This window comes from Manis javanica, chromosome 10, assembly GCF_040802235.1.
Source record: "Manis javanica isolate MJ-LG chromosome 10, MJ_LKY, whole genome shotgun sequence".
Lineage (NCBI taxonomy): Eukaryota > Metazoa > Chordata > Mammalia > Pholidota > Manidae > Manis > Manis javanica.
In genome coordinates, this window is record NC_133165.1 from 26,822,235 (window position 1) to 26,841,564 (window position 19,330).

The 19,330-nt window shown below is 45.1% G+C and overlaps 1 protein-coding gene across 3 annotated transcripts in view; it reads right to left on the minus strand.

Moving 5' to 3' along the window:
• Positions 1–19,330, minus strand: part of GNA12 (G protein subunit alpha 12) — a 99,725-nt gene that overhangs the window by 5,149 nt on the left and 75,246 nt on the right. For 2 of the 3 annotated variants that reach the window (XM_073214955.1, XM_073214957.1), the window contains one exon: positions 15,944–16,092. The exons of the other annotated variant lie outside the window; for it this stretch is intronic. In XM_073214955.1, the coding sequence (XP_073071056.1) occupies positions 15,944–16,092 (149 nt within the window). The remainder of the gene's footprint in view (positions 1–15,943; positions 16,093–19,330) is intronic. 3 annotated transcript variants of the gene reach the window in all.

Consider the following 19,330-nt stretch of genomic DNA (forward strand, 5'->3'; position numbering starts at 1 on the left):
GGCACGCACAGGATAAATTAGTGTTTAGAGGGCTTTCAAATGTTGACTTAAGTGGAGCTAAACAGTGGAAGTGGAAGTGAACAGACACGTAAAGCTACTCTTAAAAAGCACAATGATGAAAATTAATCACACCCCTCACCCACAAGAAGGATGTGGCTTCCTACGATTCAGTTTGAACCTTACTCTTTCAGACAGAAAGCAGTGGCATTGGTCTCAGGCTTCCCATGCTCCCTTACATGGGGGACAGTCACCCAATGTAAGTCGGGTCCATGCTGTCATGGAGGTTTACAAAAATGCCACACCACACGGCAGGCTGACATTCTAGACCGAGGAGGAAGATCATTGGAAAGGAACATGATTACAGCCTAAGCTTGTGACGTCACTGAATAAAGATGAAGGATGATGGGAGCAAGCAGCTTGTGACTTGATTTCTCTTTCCCCACTTGTCTCAAACAGGCCCAAAGGAAGAAACCAGGAATCAAGTTTATTTATTGAAGAATTTGCCTTCCTGTTTTAAAACAGGATGATTCAAAAGAGAGCAGTTTGCTTAAGGGGATAAACCCCACATGTCCCCTCAGTTACAGCACAGATTATGATGAGCAAGTTCAACTTCCCTGCAGCATCAGGGTGCTGCTGGGATGCAGGCTGGTTTGTTTGGCCCAGGTAGCGAGAGGCATCCAGCGCTCTGGGATGAGGCCAGCTTCCCCCACCCGACTGCCTGGCTCTCAGGCTGATGAGTGCAGGTGATGAGCTGAGGGGCCTCAGGCAAAGAGAAAGCAGAACATGCCCCCCCCAACCCCACCAGGAGTCATGGTAAGAGGTCACGGCCATACAGGAGCCCCAGCCTAGGCTCTGCACCCTTGGCCCCAAGGCTCACCCCAACCACAAGATGTGCAGTGAGATGTGCCTGGAGGACACAACTAGGGGTGAGGCCAACACAAAGCTTTAGCACGGAAGGCCATGTCTGTGATTCTGCGTCAGTCTGCACAGCCAGCAGAGCCACGCAGGAGGGGAGCCTATTCTCCAGGTCCAGGAGGGCCCGGCCACAGAGTCTGTCGTGGGGCCAAGGGAAGGATGGAGGCAGGGGTGACTGACCCCACCATGTTGTGGCATGCGAGGCTTGTCACCAGGGACCTGCAGACCTTGCCACTTGGCCGGTCATGGCCTCCAGAACAACATGGGCAGTGTGCTTCAGGTTCCCATGGCATTTGCTCATGAAAGGTCCAGGTTTAAAATTCTGATGTATTTTCAGCACTAGAAAGCCATCATTCCTAGGGTGGGGCCCTTATGACAGGGTTAGTGCCCATATGAAAGAGACCCAGGGAGTCCCTGCTGCCTACAGCCTGATGATGATGAGGCGAGAAGGTGCTGTCCGTGGGCCAGGAGGTGGCCCTCCCATACCCTGGCCCTGGCCCCCAGGCCCCAGAGCTGACAGAAATGCATGCTTGCTGTTTAAGCTGCATGGTCTGTGGTATTTCTGTTACTGCAGCCTGAATGGACTAAGATGGTGCCATTATACAGGCAGTGGTCCTGGCATCCTCTCCAGGCAGCTACTGAATGACGCTAACAGAAGAGTCCATGGAAATGGGGCTTTTTCTAACCTCTCTGACTTGAAAATCTAAGTCACTTAAGTAGTAAGAACATGGATTCATGGATGAGACAAGGTAAGTTCACTAGTTTGTGCTCAGAGGCCCCTGAGCACATACTCATCCCTGGGCTCGAGCCCAGTGAGGACCTCTTCTCCTGGCACATGTGGGTGAGTCTGAGGTGTTCCTGGTGCCTTTCAAGGGAAAGCAGGTTTGTCCTGGACTCCTGCTAGGCAGGCAGGCGATGTGACTTCAGAACCATAGGCAGGCCCATCAGCAGAGAGAATCATCTTCTTGGCACACGCCTCTGCTCATCAGCAAATGCTCTTTGACAGCACCCTTCACCCACACCTCTGGCGCACAGATCACTCATGTGGGGCTCTGCTGGCTCAAAGCTCCTGCCACCGATGTCCACTCCCTCCCACCATGTCCAGGTCCTACTGGCCCACGCATGACGGAGGCTGCCCTTCCAGCGGCCTCACGCACTTGCCTCTGGAGCGAGCCCCTACCCTTTCTGCGCTGCCCAAGACCAGGCCGGCATGGTCAGTACCTGGGGCAGGCTCCCATCACCCCTCCTTCTCTGTCAGGGATCGACCCCATATGTTTGTTCGATTCCTGGTGCTTCCTGTGTGACAGGCTAGCGGGATCGTGCAGTGGAGGTGTGTGCATGGAACAGAGCCCGCTGGGCCAAGGATCACTGGCAGAAACCCCATGGGGAGTGAGGAAGGACAAAGGGCCAGCGACCGGTTACAGAGAAAGCGAACACTAACATCCACGCTGGGCCAGGCTTTTCAGGTTGAAATCCTATGTATCCAGACATGAGCTGCTCCATGGCTCCCATACTTAGTGAAGTTAATTCTAAAACTCTAAAATGGGCTCAGTCACACTGGGACAGAAACATAGGGCTTGTCAATGGTGGGTTATAGCATTAAAAAAATGCATTCACCTGTTTAGCCATAACAAAGATACTTTTAAAAACTGCCATATAGTAAAACAACAAACTATTCCAAAGGCCACATTTCCATTCCATTATTTAATAAATATCAAATTTACAACTTAATTTCCACTTAATAAAGATGCTAACCAAACAATATGTTTGAATAGAGAACTTTTAAAAATACTTAAAAAAAACTGTGTAATTCCGAAAGGAAACTCATCTTGAGTTCAGTCTTTGCTAAGTTAACACCTATGACATTTCACTGGGGTCTTGGGAGATCAAATGATATCACAGCTGTAAAAGTAAGTATTCTGGAAAAAGAAAAAGCATTACATTAATGTAATTATAAAAATAAAGATAATCCAAATTTCAATTTGGGTGCCTATAAACTGTCGCTAATTTGTAACATTAATATATTAGGTAAAAGACTGGCCACCGAAGTGATGTGTGCACAAAGTTGGTCGCTGCAACACTTCTGTGGTCTCAAAAGCCTGGGAGAGGCCAAATGTCCGCTGGAAGATGGTTGGCTGGATGAACCACGCTCTCTCCACGCGGGGGAGTCTTGTGCTGAGGAGCAGAGTGGGGAAGGTCTCTGTGCTACCGTTATAGAGTGGTTTATCTACAGTTACATGGAACTGGGCAAGGACCAAAATAGAATGCTTCCTTTTGTATAAGAAATAGGGAAATTAAAACCTTTACTATTTGCTTATATTTAAAAAGGAAACATGGTAGGATAAACCGGCAGCAAATAAAAATGACATACGGTGGCAGTGGTGTGGGGTAGGTGGGAGCCAGACCCCTGGGAATGTATTCTGACCTGGAACCATGTAAATACCTTACATAATTTAAAATAAAAATGGAAATCCACCTAAAACAAATGAACCAAACAGTGTATCAAGTGGAGGTGTAGCCTCAGGATTCTCAGGGCCTCGCACTTCCTCTCTAGAATGTGGATGTGTGGCAGAAGCCGGACGAGGCGCTGGCTCTCCTGCCTGAGCCCTGCTAGGGCAAGTCCCACACCCAGGGTCCGGAGCTCCCACCCTAGCTCCAACAGCGGCTGCCTGTGCCAAGTGTGGTGAGACCCCAGGAAAAGGCCCAGAGTCGGTGCCTGTCAGGTCCCCCTTGTCTGGGATTTTTCTCTTGAGGTCAAAGAAATCCTGAACTACAGGGTCTGCAGTTTCCAGGTTGCTGAACAAGAATACCTCCATGTGCTGGGAGGGCAGTGCACCCTGAACTCCACAGGGACGGAAGTTTCTGTACCCAGGACCCGCTGGACCTTGCCCTGTGTATTTATTTCTTCATGTGGCTGTTCTTTCACATCTTTTAATGTGCTTTGTAGTAAGTCAGAAATCTGGTAAGCACACTATTTTCCTGAGTTCTGTGAGCCACTCTAGCAAATTAGTGGAACTCAAGGAGCAGGTCATGGGAACCTCCAGCTTACAGCAGCTGGTCAGCAGCAGCACAGGATACAACCTGGTTCTGCGACTGGCATCTGAAGTGTGTGTATGTGAGGAGCAGATTTGTGGGACATAATGTACCTCCAGGTACACAGTGTCAGAATTGAATTAAACTGCAGGACATCCAGCTGATGTCTGGAGAATCTGAGGATAGCTGGGTGTGGAAAAAATCTCTATACATTTGGTCACAAAAGTGTTTGTGTGAGCAGCAAAGGACCCATGCAGGACTGTCTTTCCAAATATACATCAAATCCAACAATACATAAAAAGGAGAATATATCAATATAATAGAAAAAAAACCATTTTAACAAAATGAGAAAAAAAAACATGGATATTTCATTAGGTGCAGAAAAAGCATTTGATAAAAGTCAACATCCATTCATGGTCGAAAACTCTCATCCAGCTACACAGAGAAAGGAACTTTCTCTTCTGATAAAAGGGAGTAGTGAGAAACCTACAGCCAGCCTCACAAGCCATGATGGGATACTGAACACTTCAACCCTAGGGCTGGGCGAGCTCCCTCAGGCAAGGCAGCCATGTTCACCACTGTGGCCAGCGCTCCTGGCTGGCTGGCCAGTGCAGAAGAGCGAGTGGTGGGCAAACAAAAGGTTAGGACGGGAAGGCAAGAAACAAAACTGAACCTGCACATCAAGTATCCCATTGCAAACAAAGACAACAAGAGAACAAATAAGTGAGCTTTACAAGTTCAAGATACAAGGTCAATATGCAAAAAAATGTGTTCTTACATCCTAGCAGCTAATAACTGGAATGTAAAATCTGAAAAAAGTAATTCCACTTTACACTAAGAAACAAAATATCTAGGAGTAGCATTTTTTTTGCTCTACATTTTGTTTTCTGAAAAAGCTACGGATGGACGGGAAGTCGCTAAGACTGTGCAGAGAGGTCTAGTGTGCCTGTCACCCCGTTTCTCTAAGTGGTTACATCTTACTAATTTAATTAAAGTACGATTTTAAAACCAGGGACTGACATTAGCTATCTGCAGATGAGATAAAGTGCATACTTAACATGAGGTAACACTCACCGCCCGTAACTGAGACAGAGAAGTGATCCATTCCTGCGAAGGTCTCCTTCCAGTTTACCCACACCCCTTCCTCTGCTATTCTGAATCCATGGCAACTGCTAATTCACTAATCTGACTGATATCTCAATAGTTTATAGTCATTATCTGTTTTCATCTCTGTATAGTTTTGCCTTTCTAGAATGTATTTTAAATGGAACCGTATAGCAAGTGACCTTTTGAAATTGGCTTTTTCACTCAGCAGAAGTGAGATCCAGCCAGTTGGACCACCATGTGTATAACTAGTCTGTTCCTCTTTATTCCTGAGTCACGTCCTATGATTTGCATGTACGATGGTTTATTTAGCCATTCACCCATCTAGAGACATTTTGGTTGTTTCCCTATTTTGGCTATTACACATAGGGCTGCTGTCAACATTCACATACAGGTTTTGCGTGGACACAGTTTTCATGTCTCTGGAATAAATACTAGACATGTGCTTGCTGGGTCATATGGGAAGCATATGCTTAGTTTTTAAAAGAGACTTCCAAACTATTTTCCACGATGGCCGCACCATTTTACGTTCCTACCATGGGTGTATGAGAGATCTAGTTTCCCTGCATACTCACCAACCTTTGGTATTGTCTCTATTTTTTATCTGATATGTTCTAATAAGCATCTCAACATGGTTTTAATTTGCATTTCCCTTAATCTGCAATGACCCAAACCGCGCGTAGCGTTGAACATCTTTTCATGGCTTATTCATCATCTATACTTCCTCTCAGGGGAAATCTCTTCTTATGTTCTGGGATATCTTTTGCCCATTTTCTACCTGGATAATCTAACTATTGCTGAGTTTCTAGAGTTATTTATATATCCTAGATTATAGGTTCTTTGTAAGCTATGCAGATGGCAAATATTTTCTCTCAGTCCATAGCTTGCTTTTTGTCCTCTTAAGAGGGTCTTTTGTGTAACAACAGTTTTGAATTTTCATGAAACCAAAATTGACTTTTCTTCTATGGATCGTGCTTTTGGTGCTCTATCTAAGGACTCCTCACCCAGCCTTAGCTCTCAGAGAGTGTCTATACTATGTTATCTTCTTAAAGTTTTATAGTTGTACACTTCACATTTAAATCTATGACCCAAGTTGCTAATTTTTGTATAAGGTATGAGATTTTGGTCAAGGCTCTTTTTTTCGGCTTACGGATGTCCAGCTGCTCTGGCACCGCTGTTGAAGGGCCGCCCTCCCTTTACTAAACTGCTCTGGCTCCTCGGTCGGAGACGTCGGGCAAGCTCGGTGGCACTATCCCGGGTCTGCTGCACAGACCTGTGACTCTCTCTGCCACTGCCACACAGTCTGGATCACTGCAGTTATACATAAAGTCTTGAAGGGAGGTACAGTGATTCCTCCCACTTCATCTTCATTTTCAAAACTGTTCTGGTCAGCCTAGTGCCTCTCCACATAGGTTTTAGAGTATTCATACTTACCTTTATAAAAGGTCTTGCTGGACTTTCAGTGGAATTGTGTTGTATCTGTTTATAAATATGGGGAAAACTGACATCTTTACCCTGCTAGTTTCTTAATCCAGGAACATGATACACTTTCCAAGTGTTCCTATCTGATTTCTTTAGTAGGTGGTCTTGCAGTTTTCATCATCCAAGTACTGTATAGTTTTGCCAAATTTGTATCACAGTCTCTCCCTTTCTTTTGACCACTGTTAGTGGTACTGCATTTTAATGTGTTTCCATGTGTTCACTGCTAGTATGCAGAAATAAAATGGAGTTTTTATATGCTGCTCATGTATCCTGTAACCTTGCTGAGCTGATTTACTAGTTATGCGACTTTCTGGGTAGATTGTTGGGGTTTTCTGTCATCTGCCAGCAGGAACTTTTCTCATTTGTATGCCTTATATTTCCTTTCTTATGTTTCTTGCCATAATATAGTCGTTAAAAGCAACTTTTTCTCTTAGGAAACTTAAAACCTCTTCACTGGAAACTGTAGAACAGTGACACAAAAAATTCAAGACCTCACTCAATGGAGAGGTGTGCCATGTTCATGAATTTTTAGACTCAATGTTGTTAAGATGTCACTCCCCAAATTAGTCTACAGACTCAATACAATACCAATCAAAAGCTCCGCAGGCTTTTTTTGGTAATAAACAAGCTGATTTAAAAAACAGATATTTAAAAAAAATGATATAGGACAAGTTAAAGAATTTTATAAAAGAAAAATGTGTTTTACAGTGCCTGATTTTGACCCTACAAAGTAAGAGGAAAAGAGTTTGGTGTTGGTGAAAGAAAAGGCACAGAGACAACTGGACAGAGGCAAGAGTCAGAAATAAAGCCCCAGAAGGTCCTGGTTTCTGAAAAGGTTGTCAAGGCAACTTAGTGGGGACAGTCTCCCAACAAGTGGTGCTGGAAAAATTGATATGTTTGGGAAAAAAAGAACATAGACCCTATCTGTGTCACAGGCAAAATTACTCCAAGCAGAACACAGACCTAAAGATAAAAACTGAAACTGCAGACTTGAAAAAAATATATATGCAGAAATCTTTGTGACCTTGGGATTGGTGTGCTGGCAAAATTTTAAGATGAGCCTCAACAACATGTGGCCCTGTACAATCTCCTTTCCTGGAGCATGGGAGGAGCCAGCCCACAGATAGAGGGGCCAGTACTTTGAGCTAATCAAAGGAGCTGACCCTGGGTGGGACTGATCTAACTGGGTGAGCGTTTTGCAAAGTGGCCCTGTCCTGCCGACCTGGAAGAGAGCCAGCAGCCCTGCTGTGAGCGCTGGGGCCACAGGGCAGGGAACTGAGGTGCTGCCTGGCTGACAACTAGCAGAAAAATCTCAGTTAAGCTACTGCAAGGTGAGCTGGAAAAGGACCCCAAGCCTTACGTAAGACCCTGAGAGAGGACCCAGGGAATGCTGGGCACCAGGGCGCCTGACCCCACACACTGAGACAGTACATTTCTGTTGTGGTTTTAACTTGCTACACTGTAACAACGTGCTACCTAGCAATAGAACTGATATACTTCCTAGGGGAAAAAACCTCATGAACCATAAAAGAAAAACGGGTCGCCTGCACTGTACGGCCTCAGCTCCAGCACTGCCTGGCACTGAGGAAGTACTGAGGGCTTGTTGGCGAATGAAGATACTGTTTCTTCAAAGCTGACTCTTTTGAATCTTGGCCTAAACACCATTTCCTGTAATAACTTAAGAGAATCCCTGATAGTCTGTTTGCTCTCTAGGCCCTGCCTGTAAAAGCCGGGCCAAACATCAGGAAGGCAATAACGAGAAATGGCTCCTCCTCCTCCTCACAATGGAGCTGCTCAATTAACATAAAATAGAAGTGCTAAAATCCTAATTAATGTCTGAAAAATCTCCTGCTGAGGCATTACTCATTAGCTAACTTGAAACAAATGGGATGAATGAGAACGCAGTTTCTTTAGGCTCTTTAATGGAAAGCCCCTGTATTTTTACAACTTACTCGAATAAAACAAAGACCCCCCCCCCCAAGAAAACCCCTACACGTCTCAATATTTACTGTACAAGAAATGAAACCACTGCACACTCTTGAGTGAGTGAGAGTGAAAAGGGCAAAGAATATCTTGGTATTGTTACAAAGGCAGTCTTGACCTTGTGGAGCCCTTGTAAGTGTCACAGGGACCCCGGACCACACGTCGAGATGGAATGATTAGCCCAATCACAACAGGTTACGGTAGGGTGGTTGTGTATCTAAGAGCAAGAAGGTGCCTGCGGGCTGGTGCTCTTGATCTGAGTGGCACGTACAGGTATCTTTGGCTTACTTCCTTCTAAACTGTGCACATACGTCTTCAGACCCTCTTCTGTAGTCATACAGGATATGAGAAATATTTATATATTCGACAATTCTAAAAAAGAGAGAGAAAAGAGCCCCAGGAGGGGCACCACCCTCAGGCAGCTCCTCAGCAAAGGGTGCAGGGCTCACTGGGGGCGGCCACTCTCCACCAAGCCCCATGACTGGGGTTATTTGCTTTCTACTTCCCCTCCTCTGCCACCAGACTGCGGGGGCAGCCAGTGGCTTTGTTCTGTGACGGTGAACACACAAAAAATAAATATTTAAAAAGTGTTAAAGAGAACAGAAAAACGCCTGGTACTTGATGGCTGTCAGTCAGTAAGACAGACCAGTGAGCAGTGTAGACTGGGCCTGTGGCAGGAACAGATAGCACCGTGTCTGTGGCGGCTAGTGGGCTCCCTTCTTTCCTACTGACCTTGTCTCTGCCTTGGGGAAGAAGCAGATGTTGAGAGGTGACTAAAAAAGTGGTAGTGGTAATTGATGAATTATTCAGGTTTTCCAAGTAAGAGAGTGTTCCCTTTTGCCCACGAATTGCTCAGACCTGTTTCTAGGGGGAGCTGCCCAGTAGGCCCACACGTCTGCCATTCTCTGAGGCCCCAAACCAGCCCCACGTGGTGGTGGCAGCACCTGGGCAGCAGCAGTCAGCGCTCAGCTGCTCACGCCCTGCTCTGGGAGTGCCCATGAGGCCCTGCTGCTCTTGTAGGCACAACGGGAAGTGCTCCGGAGTTAAAAATGCCTTCCACCCAGCAAGTCACCACAGTGGTCTCCTTGGTGCTGGCACAGGGCAAAGCCCCACATCTCAGTTGGGTGGCTGGGGTGCTCCCACAGCCCACCCCAGAGCCCAGGAGGGCACATCCTAATATGCGTCACTCACCCCAGGGCCCAGGATGGGCCCTGAGAACTATCACTGTTCCTTTAAGTCTTCTCACCCCTCCCTCCAAATCCCGCCCGAAGCTAAGTTTAGCCAGCACCATTCCAGTCTTTTCTCCAGGGACGTCCTGCTGTGGCTGCCCCAAGGCGCCAGATGCTGCTCTGCTGGGGCATCAAGAAAGAACATGAAGAACTGTTGTCAAGTCCCCTAGGAGGGGCCTCCTCCCAGCAGTTCTTGGGGAGGGTCCCTCCCTGGCAAAGCCCTCCCCTCTACAGCCTGCTAGCCTTTCCCCAGACAGACAGACAGACGAGGTCAGCCTGCTCAGCCTGGCTCATGACTCATGCTGGGCAGCGTGTTGCTCTGGTCCCCAAACAGTGCAACTTAAATGGAGTCACAAATGCAGCACCTCCCCAAACCCAGCCAGCACCCTTCAGCACGGGCCAGCCAGGCCACCTTCGAGCTGCACGTATCCCATAGACTGCTGTACTGAGGCACAGCACGTCCGAGCTCTATGGTTTTGCCATGGACACAGTCAGCTCCCTGGCCTCAGTGTCCCGCTTATGGGACGAGAACAAACCCCTCTCCCGGAGCTGCACCAGGCTGACGGGATCGAGAGTGCACAGAAGGAAGTAAAAGTGAAGGGGGCAACCCGGGAAACGTTGGCTTTCCTGATGGTGCTCGGAGAGCTGACTTGCCCCCCACTTTATCATGCTCCAACAGTGTCATGGCCGCCAACTAATCTGTCTCATCTCTAAGGATAGAAACAATCTCCTTTCCAAAACCAGCCCCTCACCCTACACTCAAATAAAATTCCACTCTAAGTACAATCTGGCTGCTACTGGTTCTTCTCTCATTCATACTTGAATATGCTTTAAAAACAGTCTCGTGAGTAGCTGTCAGCAGGGGCTACTGGGAAACAAAGACCATCAGGCCCATCACAGTAACACTGGGACCAGATGGCGCATGAAACACAGGGACCAGGAAGCATGCTCCAGGTATGGGGAGCACCAACCAGCTCTGGGGTCACTACCTACATACAATCCAACTCCCAGCCATGCCATGGTGTCCCATCTGTGTCCCAACAAATGCTGGGACTTAGGAAAACAATGTAGCAGGTCCAGATGCCAACACCAGGGCTTGGCCATCAAACTGCCTTGCAAACATCCCAGACCTTCCGAATGCTGCAGCTCCATCCTCATTCTTCACAACTCCCACCTCTGCCTCCAGACCCCAGTATAAAATTTAACAGTGGAGAAAGCTGTGAAATCAAGACACACCAGAAATACTGACTCAAAACACCCAATGCTCTGGACTCAGGGCTGAGGAAGCCAACTCGGGGTCCATTTCTAGGAGTTATAAGGACCTAACATGGCACCTGACTAATAAATGCTCAACAAATAGTTGGTTTGTGAAAGCTCACACCTGGCTGGGGTATGTGGCTGGCTGGTGTGAACCACACACTCGGCTGGGAGACAATGCTGCTAACAGCTTCTTGGTGCCAGGCCTAACACAGTACCTCATGTAATCCAAACATAATACAGTTAGTCCATTTTTCTAGTTGAAGAAACTCAATCTTTGATGTTAACTTGTCTAAGGTCAAAAAAGCTGCTCAACTCCAGAGGCCCAGCTCCTGGGTGCTCTGCACACAGGGCAGAGAGCAGAGCGGTGCACCTGAGCACCAGCCAGCCGCCCAGGCTAGGCTCTGTATGTGAGAGCTACACACAGCTGCATTTCTTAAAAAATAAATTAGAAAATGGGAACAACGGCAGTACTCCCATCCCTCCTATGACCTGACTGGAGGAGACAGGGCACAGAGCAGCAACACACTGGGGTGCTAACCATCTGGACGGGCACAGCTTTGAAGGCGACGGCCATGGCCGCAGAGAGGCACAGTGTGTGGCTCAGGGTGCTCTCGCTGGATGTTTACCCAGCCTGATCCTCCCCCAGCTTGGCCGAACAAAAGGGAAGGAGAAAGGCTCAAAGCAGCCTGCCATCTGCCAAAATCTGAGTCATCTGCCATGCTCAGCAGCTTGGCTCTCTGAAGCAAGACGAGCTATGCTCTGCTTGTGGAACCAACCGGACCTGTGGCTGGCAGGGAGGCGCGAGGTGTGGTGGCGGGGATGCCCCAGATGCTCTGCATAAAGAAGCCTTGTGCTTGTGCTGTTGCTGACAGGCCTGCAGGATCCCAGGCGCAGGACCACTGACTCAGCACCCACTCCTCCACAAACATCGGAGCTTGTCCTGTGACAGGCCGGGCAGCTCTCTGATGAGAGCCCTGCACAGGCACCTGATAGGTCTCTCCCTCTATCCTTCTGTAACCATTTAAACATTTTTTTTTGCAGATAAAAAGTTAGCCGAATTTGTAGGAAACCCACCACAACGAAAAACCCCACCAAAACGCACGGAGTGGAATAGTGCCAGAGGTAATTCACAGGAGAAACTTAGGTTCCTGCACCGCATGAGAGGAGTAGAGGGAGATTTAGACAGAACCACTTTATTGCAGAATGACTGCCAGTGTGCTCTCAGCACAGTTTATTTGCTTCATCTGGCAGAGAAAACTTGGAGTCCCGGCACAGGTAGTCCACAAAGGATTTCTTCCCTTGGCCCTGCCAACTTTCTGAGTAACAGCTTGTCTGGAGAGGCTACCCGAACCCCCTTGGCCCTGGCAAGGCATAGTTCTGTTGGGTAGGACGGAGCTCTGACACCCGTATGCTAACTCCATCTGCAACTGTAAATGGCCCTATCATCTAAAGCTAGCTCAAAGCAGAACGAACTATGCTAAGGTCTGTTAGCTGGACAGAGCGGCCATGAAAACATGTATTTCCCTCCCAACGATAAGAATCACAAAGCAGATTCTGGAAGCAGGCACCTCCTCAGTGCCTGTGTTGCATTTACTATTGGATCATGCCTTGGTACTTCAAAATGCGGCACTTTCACTAACTGTTCTTAATTAACCTAAAAAATTAAGTCATATTAGTGAACCTCTGCTTAAAAAAATTATCTTACAAAACAAACCAGGCCGAGCTAAATGATCTTTATTTAGGTTGTGGTTTGTTGCCAAAGGAGACAATTCAAACATCAGCCTGTCAGAACCCTTTGTAAGAGTAGCATGCAAGCCAAAGCAGATGGAAGTTTTACGGGATTACCTCTGTGACAATGATCTGCCAAGCTACCAGGAGATCAAACCTCAGTCAGGACCAAAGCATCCTCATCAACTGCTTGTCTTTTTCCTCTGCACTGGAAAATAGATGTGAAGTGACTATCCAATCAGCTTTCTTAGTTCAAGAACCAGTGCCAGCCAGAGAGAACTTGGACCTCAGACCTTAAGAGCAAGTGCCACCTACTGGGTGTACTCTTTATGGACAGGCCCACGAACATGCATAAACCCCAATTCAGGCTACTTTTGGGGTACCTCCTTAGAACAACATAAGGCATTTGCTCAGGAACAGAGCCAAAGGAAACGTAAGCCACCCACAGCCTGAGCAGCAGGAACCTCCTGGACAAAGGGGACATTTGAAAGGTGTCAATAAGTTGCTTCTCAAAGCAACATGTTTTTCACTTTCTCAAATGGAGGATTTTGCTTGATATTTCCAAAAAATTTTTTTAAGCTCAGTAAACAGAAGAGTGAACTGTAGGGTTATTTCACAAAATCTTGCTTCTTAAAGGGGAGGGAAGACACAATATTTTATCACATTCTGCACTGAAACTAGTGATGAAATTTCTTTTTAAAAGAGAGTATTCAGAGAAACCAAAGTATAGATTTACCAAAAAAAAAGAGAAATCTCCCCAAACCCAAAGTTCCTGGTAGTCAGCTGAGGCTGAAATGAGCAATAATGGGAGCAAAGGGGAAACAATGGGTCCACTGTCGGGCAACTTTGCTTCTGGTCTGTGAATGCCGACTTCATGACATGGCACCAGGTTTACTTGGAAAGACTCATTTGCTCCTCACGACTACTTGCAACAGTCATCAAACTCAGCGCTAAGAGGCCCTGATTCTTGGATAATGTGTTGGGTAAGAAAGAAAGGGGGGGGGGTGGATGAAGGACTGCTTCTTGTAAAAAATCACCCCAAAAGAGCAAAATGCCAGCCCTCTTATAAGCACCATTAACATATTCGTATTTCCTTTCAAAAAGCTGCATGAGAATGTTTATAGCAGCATTATTAATAGGCAAAGAATGGGAAACAACCCAAATGCCCATCACACAGCTAGTGAAGAGATGAAGGAAAAGTGGTTCATCCATAGAATGGAACACTATTCAGGGCTAAACACGCACAGAATACTGTTGCAGGCTATGACATGGTAGAACTCAGACACATGATGCCGAGCGAACAAAGGCCATGTGTAATTCCACTGACAGGAACATCCAGAACGTCCTCAGAGACAGAGTGGATGTGGGGCTGGAGCTGGGGACTGGGCTCAGTGTCAATGGGATGATGGAAAGGTCTAAAACTGGTGTATGGTGATTCAGGTTGCACAACTTGGTAAATTTACTAAAAGTCACTGAGTTGTACACTTTAAAAAAGCTGCATTAAAAAGTTTCCATACACCAAGTCATTTATTCAAGAATGCTCCTGTTTTGCTCACACTGAGAATTAATCATCTCCATTTAATAACTCTTAAGTAGTTCAACACTGATTTGGGTCTAAACTATTTCAGGGGCTCAAAATTTTCAGGGAAGATAGTTTCAGGTATAAAGCCTGTATGGGGCTGTTTTCATCTTTATTAAGCCACAGTTATTTAACAAAATAGCAGCAGGAAGTTAAACAGACCCTGCCCATCCATCACAAGGGCACCAAGTTGATGCCCCTACAAAGACTGCAGGTGGGCGGCGGTGCGAAGGGAGGATGGAGCCCTGCGCCCTTGGGAGCTGGAGGCTGACCATTCTCTCTTATGGTCCAGAGCTTGGGCGCCCTAAAGAAAGAAAGGCAAAAGCAAGTTTTTGGCTTGGTCTAGCTTTTAGCTTGGGGATCCCCAGCGTGTATACCTGAGTGGCCAGTGGAGGCAAACACACCTCTTCCCCAGCGAAGTTGGCACAGGCCGAGGGCATGGCACATGCGGCCCACAGATGCCTGGCCAGCAGCGTTCTACCCCTTCCCTCACATTTACTTACTGTCAAATCCTTTTTCACACAAGATATGAAGTCTACCCTCTTTTGAAAACTAGGAAAAAGTCCAATTGACAATGTGCCCTTATGAAAAAAGGGGGGAAATTGTTCTTTATAATTTATTAAATCATTTTGTCACTTGATTGGAAATATATTACAGCATCTGTGTCTGACAACTTAGAGACAGAGAGGTGGTAAGGACTTAAAAAAAAAAGCATTCAGAAAAAAAACTGTATGCGAGAGAGAGTGAGGAAAAAAGTAAAAGAGACAGAGGGGCAGGGAGTTGCTGCACCAGGTCCCAGGGCAAGGCGACTGCAGTCTCGGAACTCCCCTTACAGTGTTTCTCTAAGTTTGAAATGATCTCAAAAGAAAAAATTGGAGAAATAAAAATTATAATCAGAGAAATTCTGTGCTTGTGAACATGAGCAAAAATTCTATCCAAGGACAGTGGTTAAGGACCTCAAAGTCAGCCCACTGCATGGCCACATAAGTCTGTGTCCAGTTCTCAGTGGGTAAGTGGCCAGGTGGCACCCTCTCCGCAGATGGGCTGCTTTTGGGCATCACAGGGACAAACTAATGGCATCTGGTCACATAGGGAGCAGTCCTACAAAGACGACACAGGAGAGCGAGTCCAGCACCCTGCCCTAAAAGGGTGACTTGCATGCCTTTTCTCGAGGCTCCCTCAGACCGCTGCCCTGGCATCCTCGCTGGTTTATCATTCACTAAGAAGAGTATCTTACAGTCCTGGGAGTTTGCTGACCAGATAACAGTTGAGATGGCATATGACATTCATTTGTTCAATTACTTGAATCCTCCAAACCATTCTAGTAACTAACAGCTTATTTGTTATTATTATGGTAGAGCTCAGCTTTTATTTCATAATCCAGACTTCTCTCTGTTGGTCTCTGGACAGCAGGGTTTACTTCATTTCTAACATATAGATGAATTATTTTCTTTACCATTTTCACACTTTGACTTAACACTACAGAATTTCCTCTCACTCAAATATTTTGCTACCATAACTTTTAAAAAAATTCAACAAAACTTTATAAGAATTGAATTCTAATATCCTTACATAAGGGAAAGACACCAAAACCATTTCTACTTTAGTGCCTGTCAGTTAGTTTACTCACAGTCCAGGTCTGTCCTCTGAGCTGGGGTTGCATCTGAATGCATCTGCATTTTCTTTGTTTCTCTGAAAACTGGAGGCAGCAGAACAGGCTGTGCAGGGGTTTCTGCCAGCTGGGTCCCTTTCCTTTCTCAGTAGCAGTGTCAGGGAGTCCTGAAGGGGACGCACAGGTTAACTACAGCTGGGCTTGAGCTCTGGCCCAATCCTCTAGTGAATGAAATCCTTGGAGACTTAAAGAAGCACTAATTATTGAGAATGCTTCTGGTCCAGGTTGAATGCACAAAACATAGAGGTAGTTCTACTGCATTTTGTCAGGTAAAGAAGTAATAATCTGTACCATGGGGAAAATGACCACCTTTCCTTAAAGGAAAGGGAACCTAATCTCAGGAACCTGGATCCCAGGAACCCTGAGTTCCCAAGATTTTAACCCTTGACATTTATGATTACTTTTGGTAAAATATGAGGGAAAAGTAGCACCCGTTTTGCCAGGCTGATGGCCAAGGTGAATATAGGAATGTTCAGTTGAATGAATGAACGGGCAAGAGCAAGGGGTACTCCCTAAGGTTGCCAATGCACTTCTGAATTTTGTGATTCGAATATCAATTGAAGGTGGAGGAAATCAGAAACAAGTAGGGAATTCTGTGTCCTGTTTTACTCACAACACATCTTGTATAGGCTGTGCTGCATATTGCCACACACAGATCTACTTTTTTTTTTATTGTGTGGTAAAAAACACCTAAGATCTACCATCTTTTTTTTTTTTTTTTTGGAGCAGCAAAATCCTTAGCAGCCTCAAGAATGATATACTGACCATTTACAGAGTGTGTATTATGTGTTAGGCATTTTGTACATTTTATTTCATTTACTTTTGCAACATCCTGTGAACTGAATTATGCCCAGTTTAGAGTTGAGGACCACATAGCCAAAAGGGTTTAAAGTAATCTGCCTAAGGTACACAAATAGTAGGTGGTAGAATTCATTCAATTTAAGGCATTTTGATTGCAAAGGCAATGCTTCTAAACAAACTAGACATTTGCTGTCATATTGTTAATTGTTCAAACCAGAGGGAATAGTATGAAATGTTGTTATAAGATCTACCATCTTAACCATTTTTAAGTGTATAGTTCAGTAGTGTTAAATACATCCACACTGTTGTGAAAAGATCTTCAGAATTTTTTCATCTTGAAAATCTGAAACTATACTTACTCAACTACAGCTTCCCATTCCTCTCCCCAGCCCCTGGTAGCCCCCATCCCCCTTCCTGTTTCCATGAACATACTTTAGATACCTCACAGAAGGGAATCCCACACCACTTGTCCTGTTGTGTCTGCCTTACTTCATTTAAGGTTTATCCACACTATACCATGTGGCTGGACTTCCTTCCTTTTTAGGCTGAATCATATTCCCTTGTATGAATGGACCACATTTTGTTATCCATTCATTTGTTGATGAACAGTTGGGGTGTTTCCACCTCTTGGCTATTAGGAATAATGCTGCTGTGAACACGGGTTTGCAAATACCTGTGAAATCCAAAATCCTACTTTGAATTCTTTTATATATATGGGCAAAATCACATACTGGCTCATATGGTAAGTTCTTTTTTTTTTTTTTTTTAACTTTTTGAGGAACCTAGGTGCTGTTTTCCACAGCAGCTGCACCATTTTACATTCCCACCAAAAGTGCATGAGGGTTCCGATTTCACCAACACCTGTTAGTTACTGTTTTGTGACACTAGCCATCCTAGTGGGTGTGGAGGGGATATCCATGGTTTTGTTTTGACTTACATTTCCCTGATGATTGCTGATGTTGAGCACTTTTCCACATATTGTTGACATTTCTGTATATCATCTTTGGAGAAATACCTATTCAAATCCTTGGTCCCTTTTAAAATAAGGTGATTTTTTTTTTGGTTGTTCAGGAGTTTTTAAAAAACATATTCTGGACATTAACTCCTCATGAGGTACATGATTTGCAAGTACGTTCACCTGTTCTGCAGACTGCCTATTCATTCTGTTGGCTGCATCCTACGCCACATGCTGGCAATGCTGGAAGTCAGATGGCTCTGTTTTAGCTGCCTGTGCTTTCAGTGTTCCATGCAGGAAATCACTGCCATGTCCAATGTTGTGAAGGCTTTCCCCTATTTTTCTCCTATAGTTTTTATAATTCTAGGTCTTGGGTTTAGGTCTTTGATCCATTTGGAGCTAATTTTTGTACACGGTGTAAGAAAAGGGTCCGTATTCAGCATTCCTCTGAATAAATGTGCAAAAATTCATTTGACCAAATTAATAGCCATTTAGAGTATTTCCAGTGTTCTGCTATTATGAACAATGATGACACAATGTCCTTTATATAAGCCTTTTACACACATGACAGCATATATCTACCAGCTCTTTAAGGAGTTAAAATTAACTCTTGGCTGACTTGTTTCAAATTTTATCTTTAGTTCCTCACTTCTTCACTTGTATTACAACCCTTACTGTGAAATGCTTAGAACCAGATAGAACTATTTTGGAATTCAGAAATTTTCAGATTTTGTACAGTAATATATTAAATATACTTTACATTACAAAATATCACCAGTTGGAATCTAGGGTAGCACCTTATAATCAAATATGCTAATATTTCTGTAGTAATATTTATCTCAGTATGTAACACACAAACACATACACACTCCCCAATATTTAAAACCAGTAAGGGAGGGGCACCTACCAATGCCCAGATAAGTGAGGTCAGGCTTTGAGGCCAAACAAGTCCAGGCCAGGGCAGATCAGGCTTGTTACCAAATAAGTTAACAGAAATGTTTCCATCTTCAAAGTTCATAAACACTAACTTAGTGGCTAAGGAGTTGCTAATTCAAACCTCTATTTTTTAGCTTCACAGTCATTTAGTTAGACATAATAAAAGTGAGCAACCCTCCTTTTTGAGTCCTACATTAGCAGGCTGTTTTCCTAATTTTCCTCTGGTGCAGGGAATCCACTGCAACACTACATCAGAGGACTGCTCAAAATGAAAATATCCTAGAGTCTTCTACGATTCACCGTTAAAAATCATGGGTAGAAGATACAGGGGAAGAAAGATTAGAATAAAACCAAATGCTAACAATGATTATTTCTTTTCTCTTCCAAAAGTATTAAAATATATGGACTAAAAGTCATTAATTTATTAAACTATGTAACTGATGAATACATTCTCAAGGTAAAAAATGTCAAAACATGGATAAAAGGGATTTCCTGGGGCGGAGCCAAGATGGCGGCGTGAGTAGAGCAGTGGAAATGTCCTCCCAAAAACACATAGAGCTATGAAAATATAACAAAGAAAAATCTTCCTAAAATAGAGACCACAGGACACAGGACAACATCCAGACCACATCCACACTTGCAAGAACCCAGCG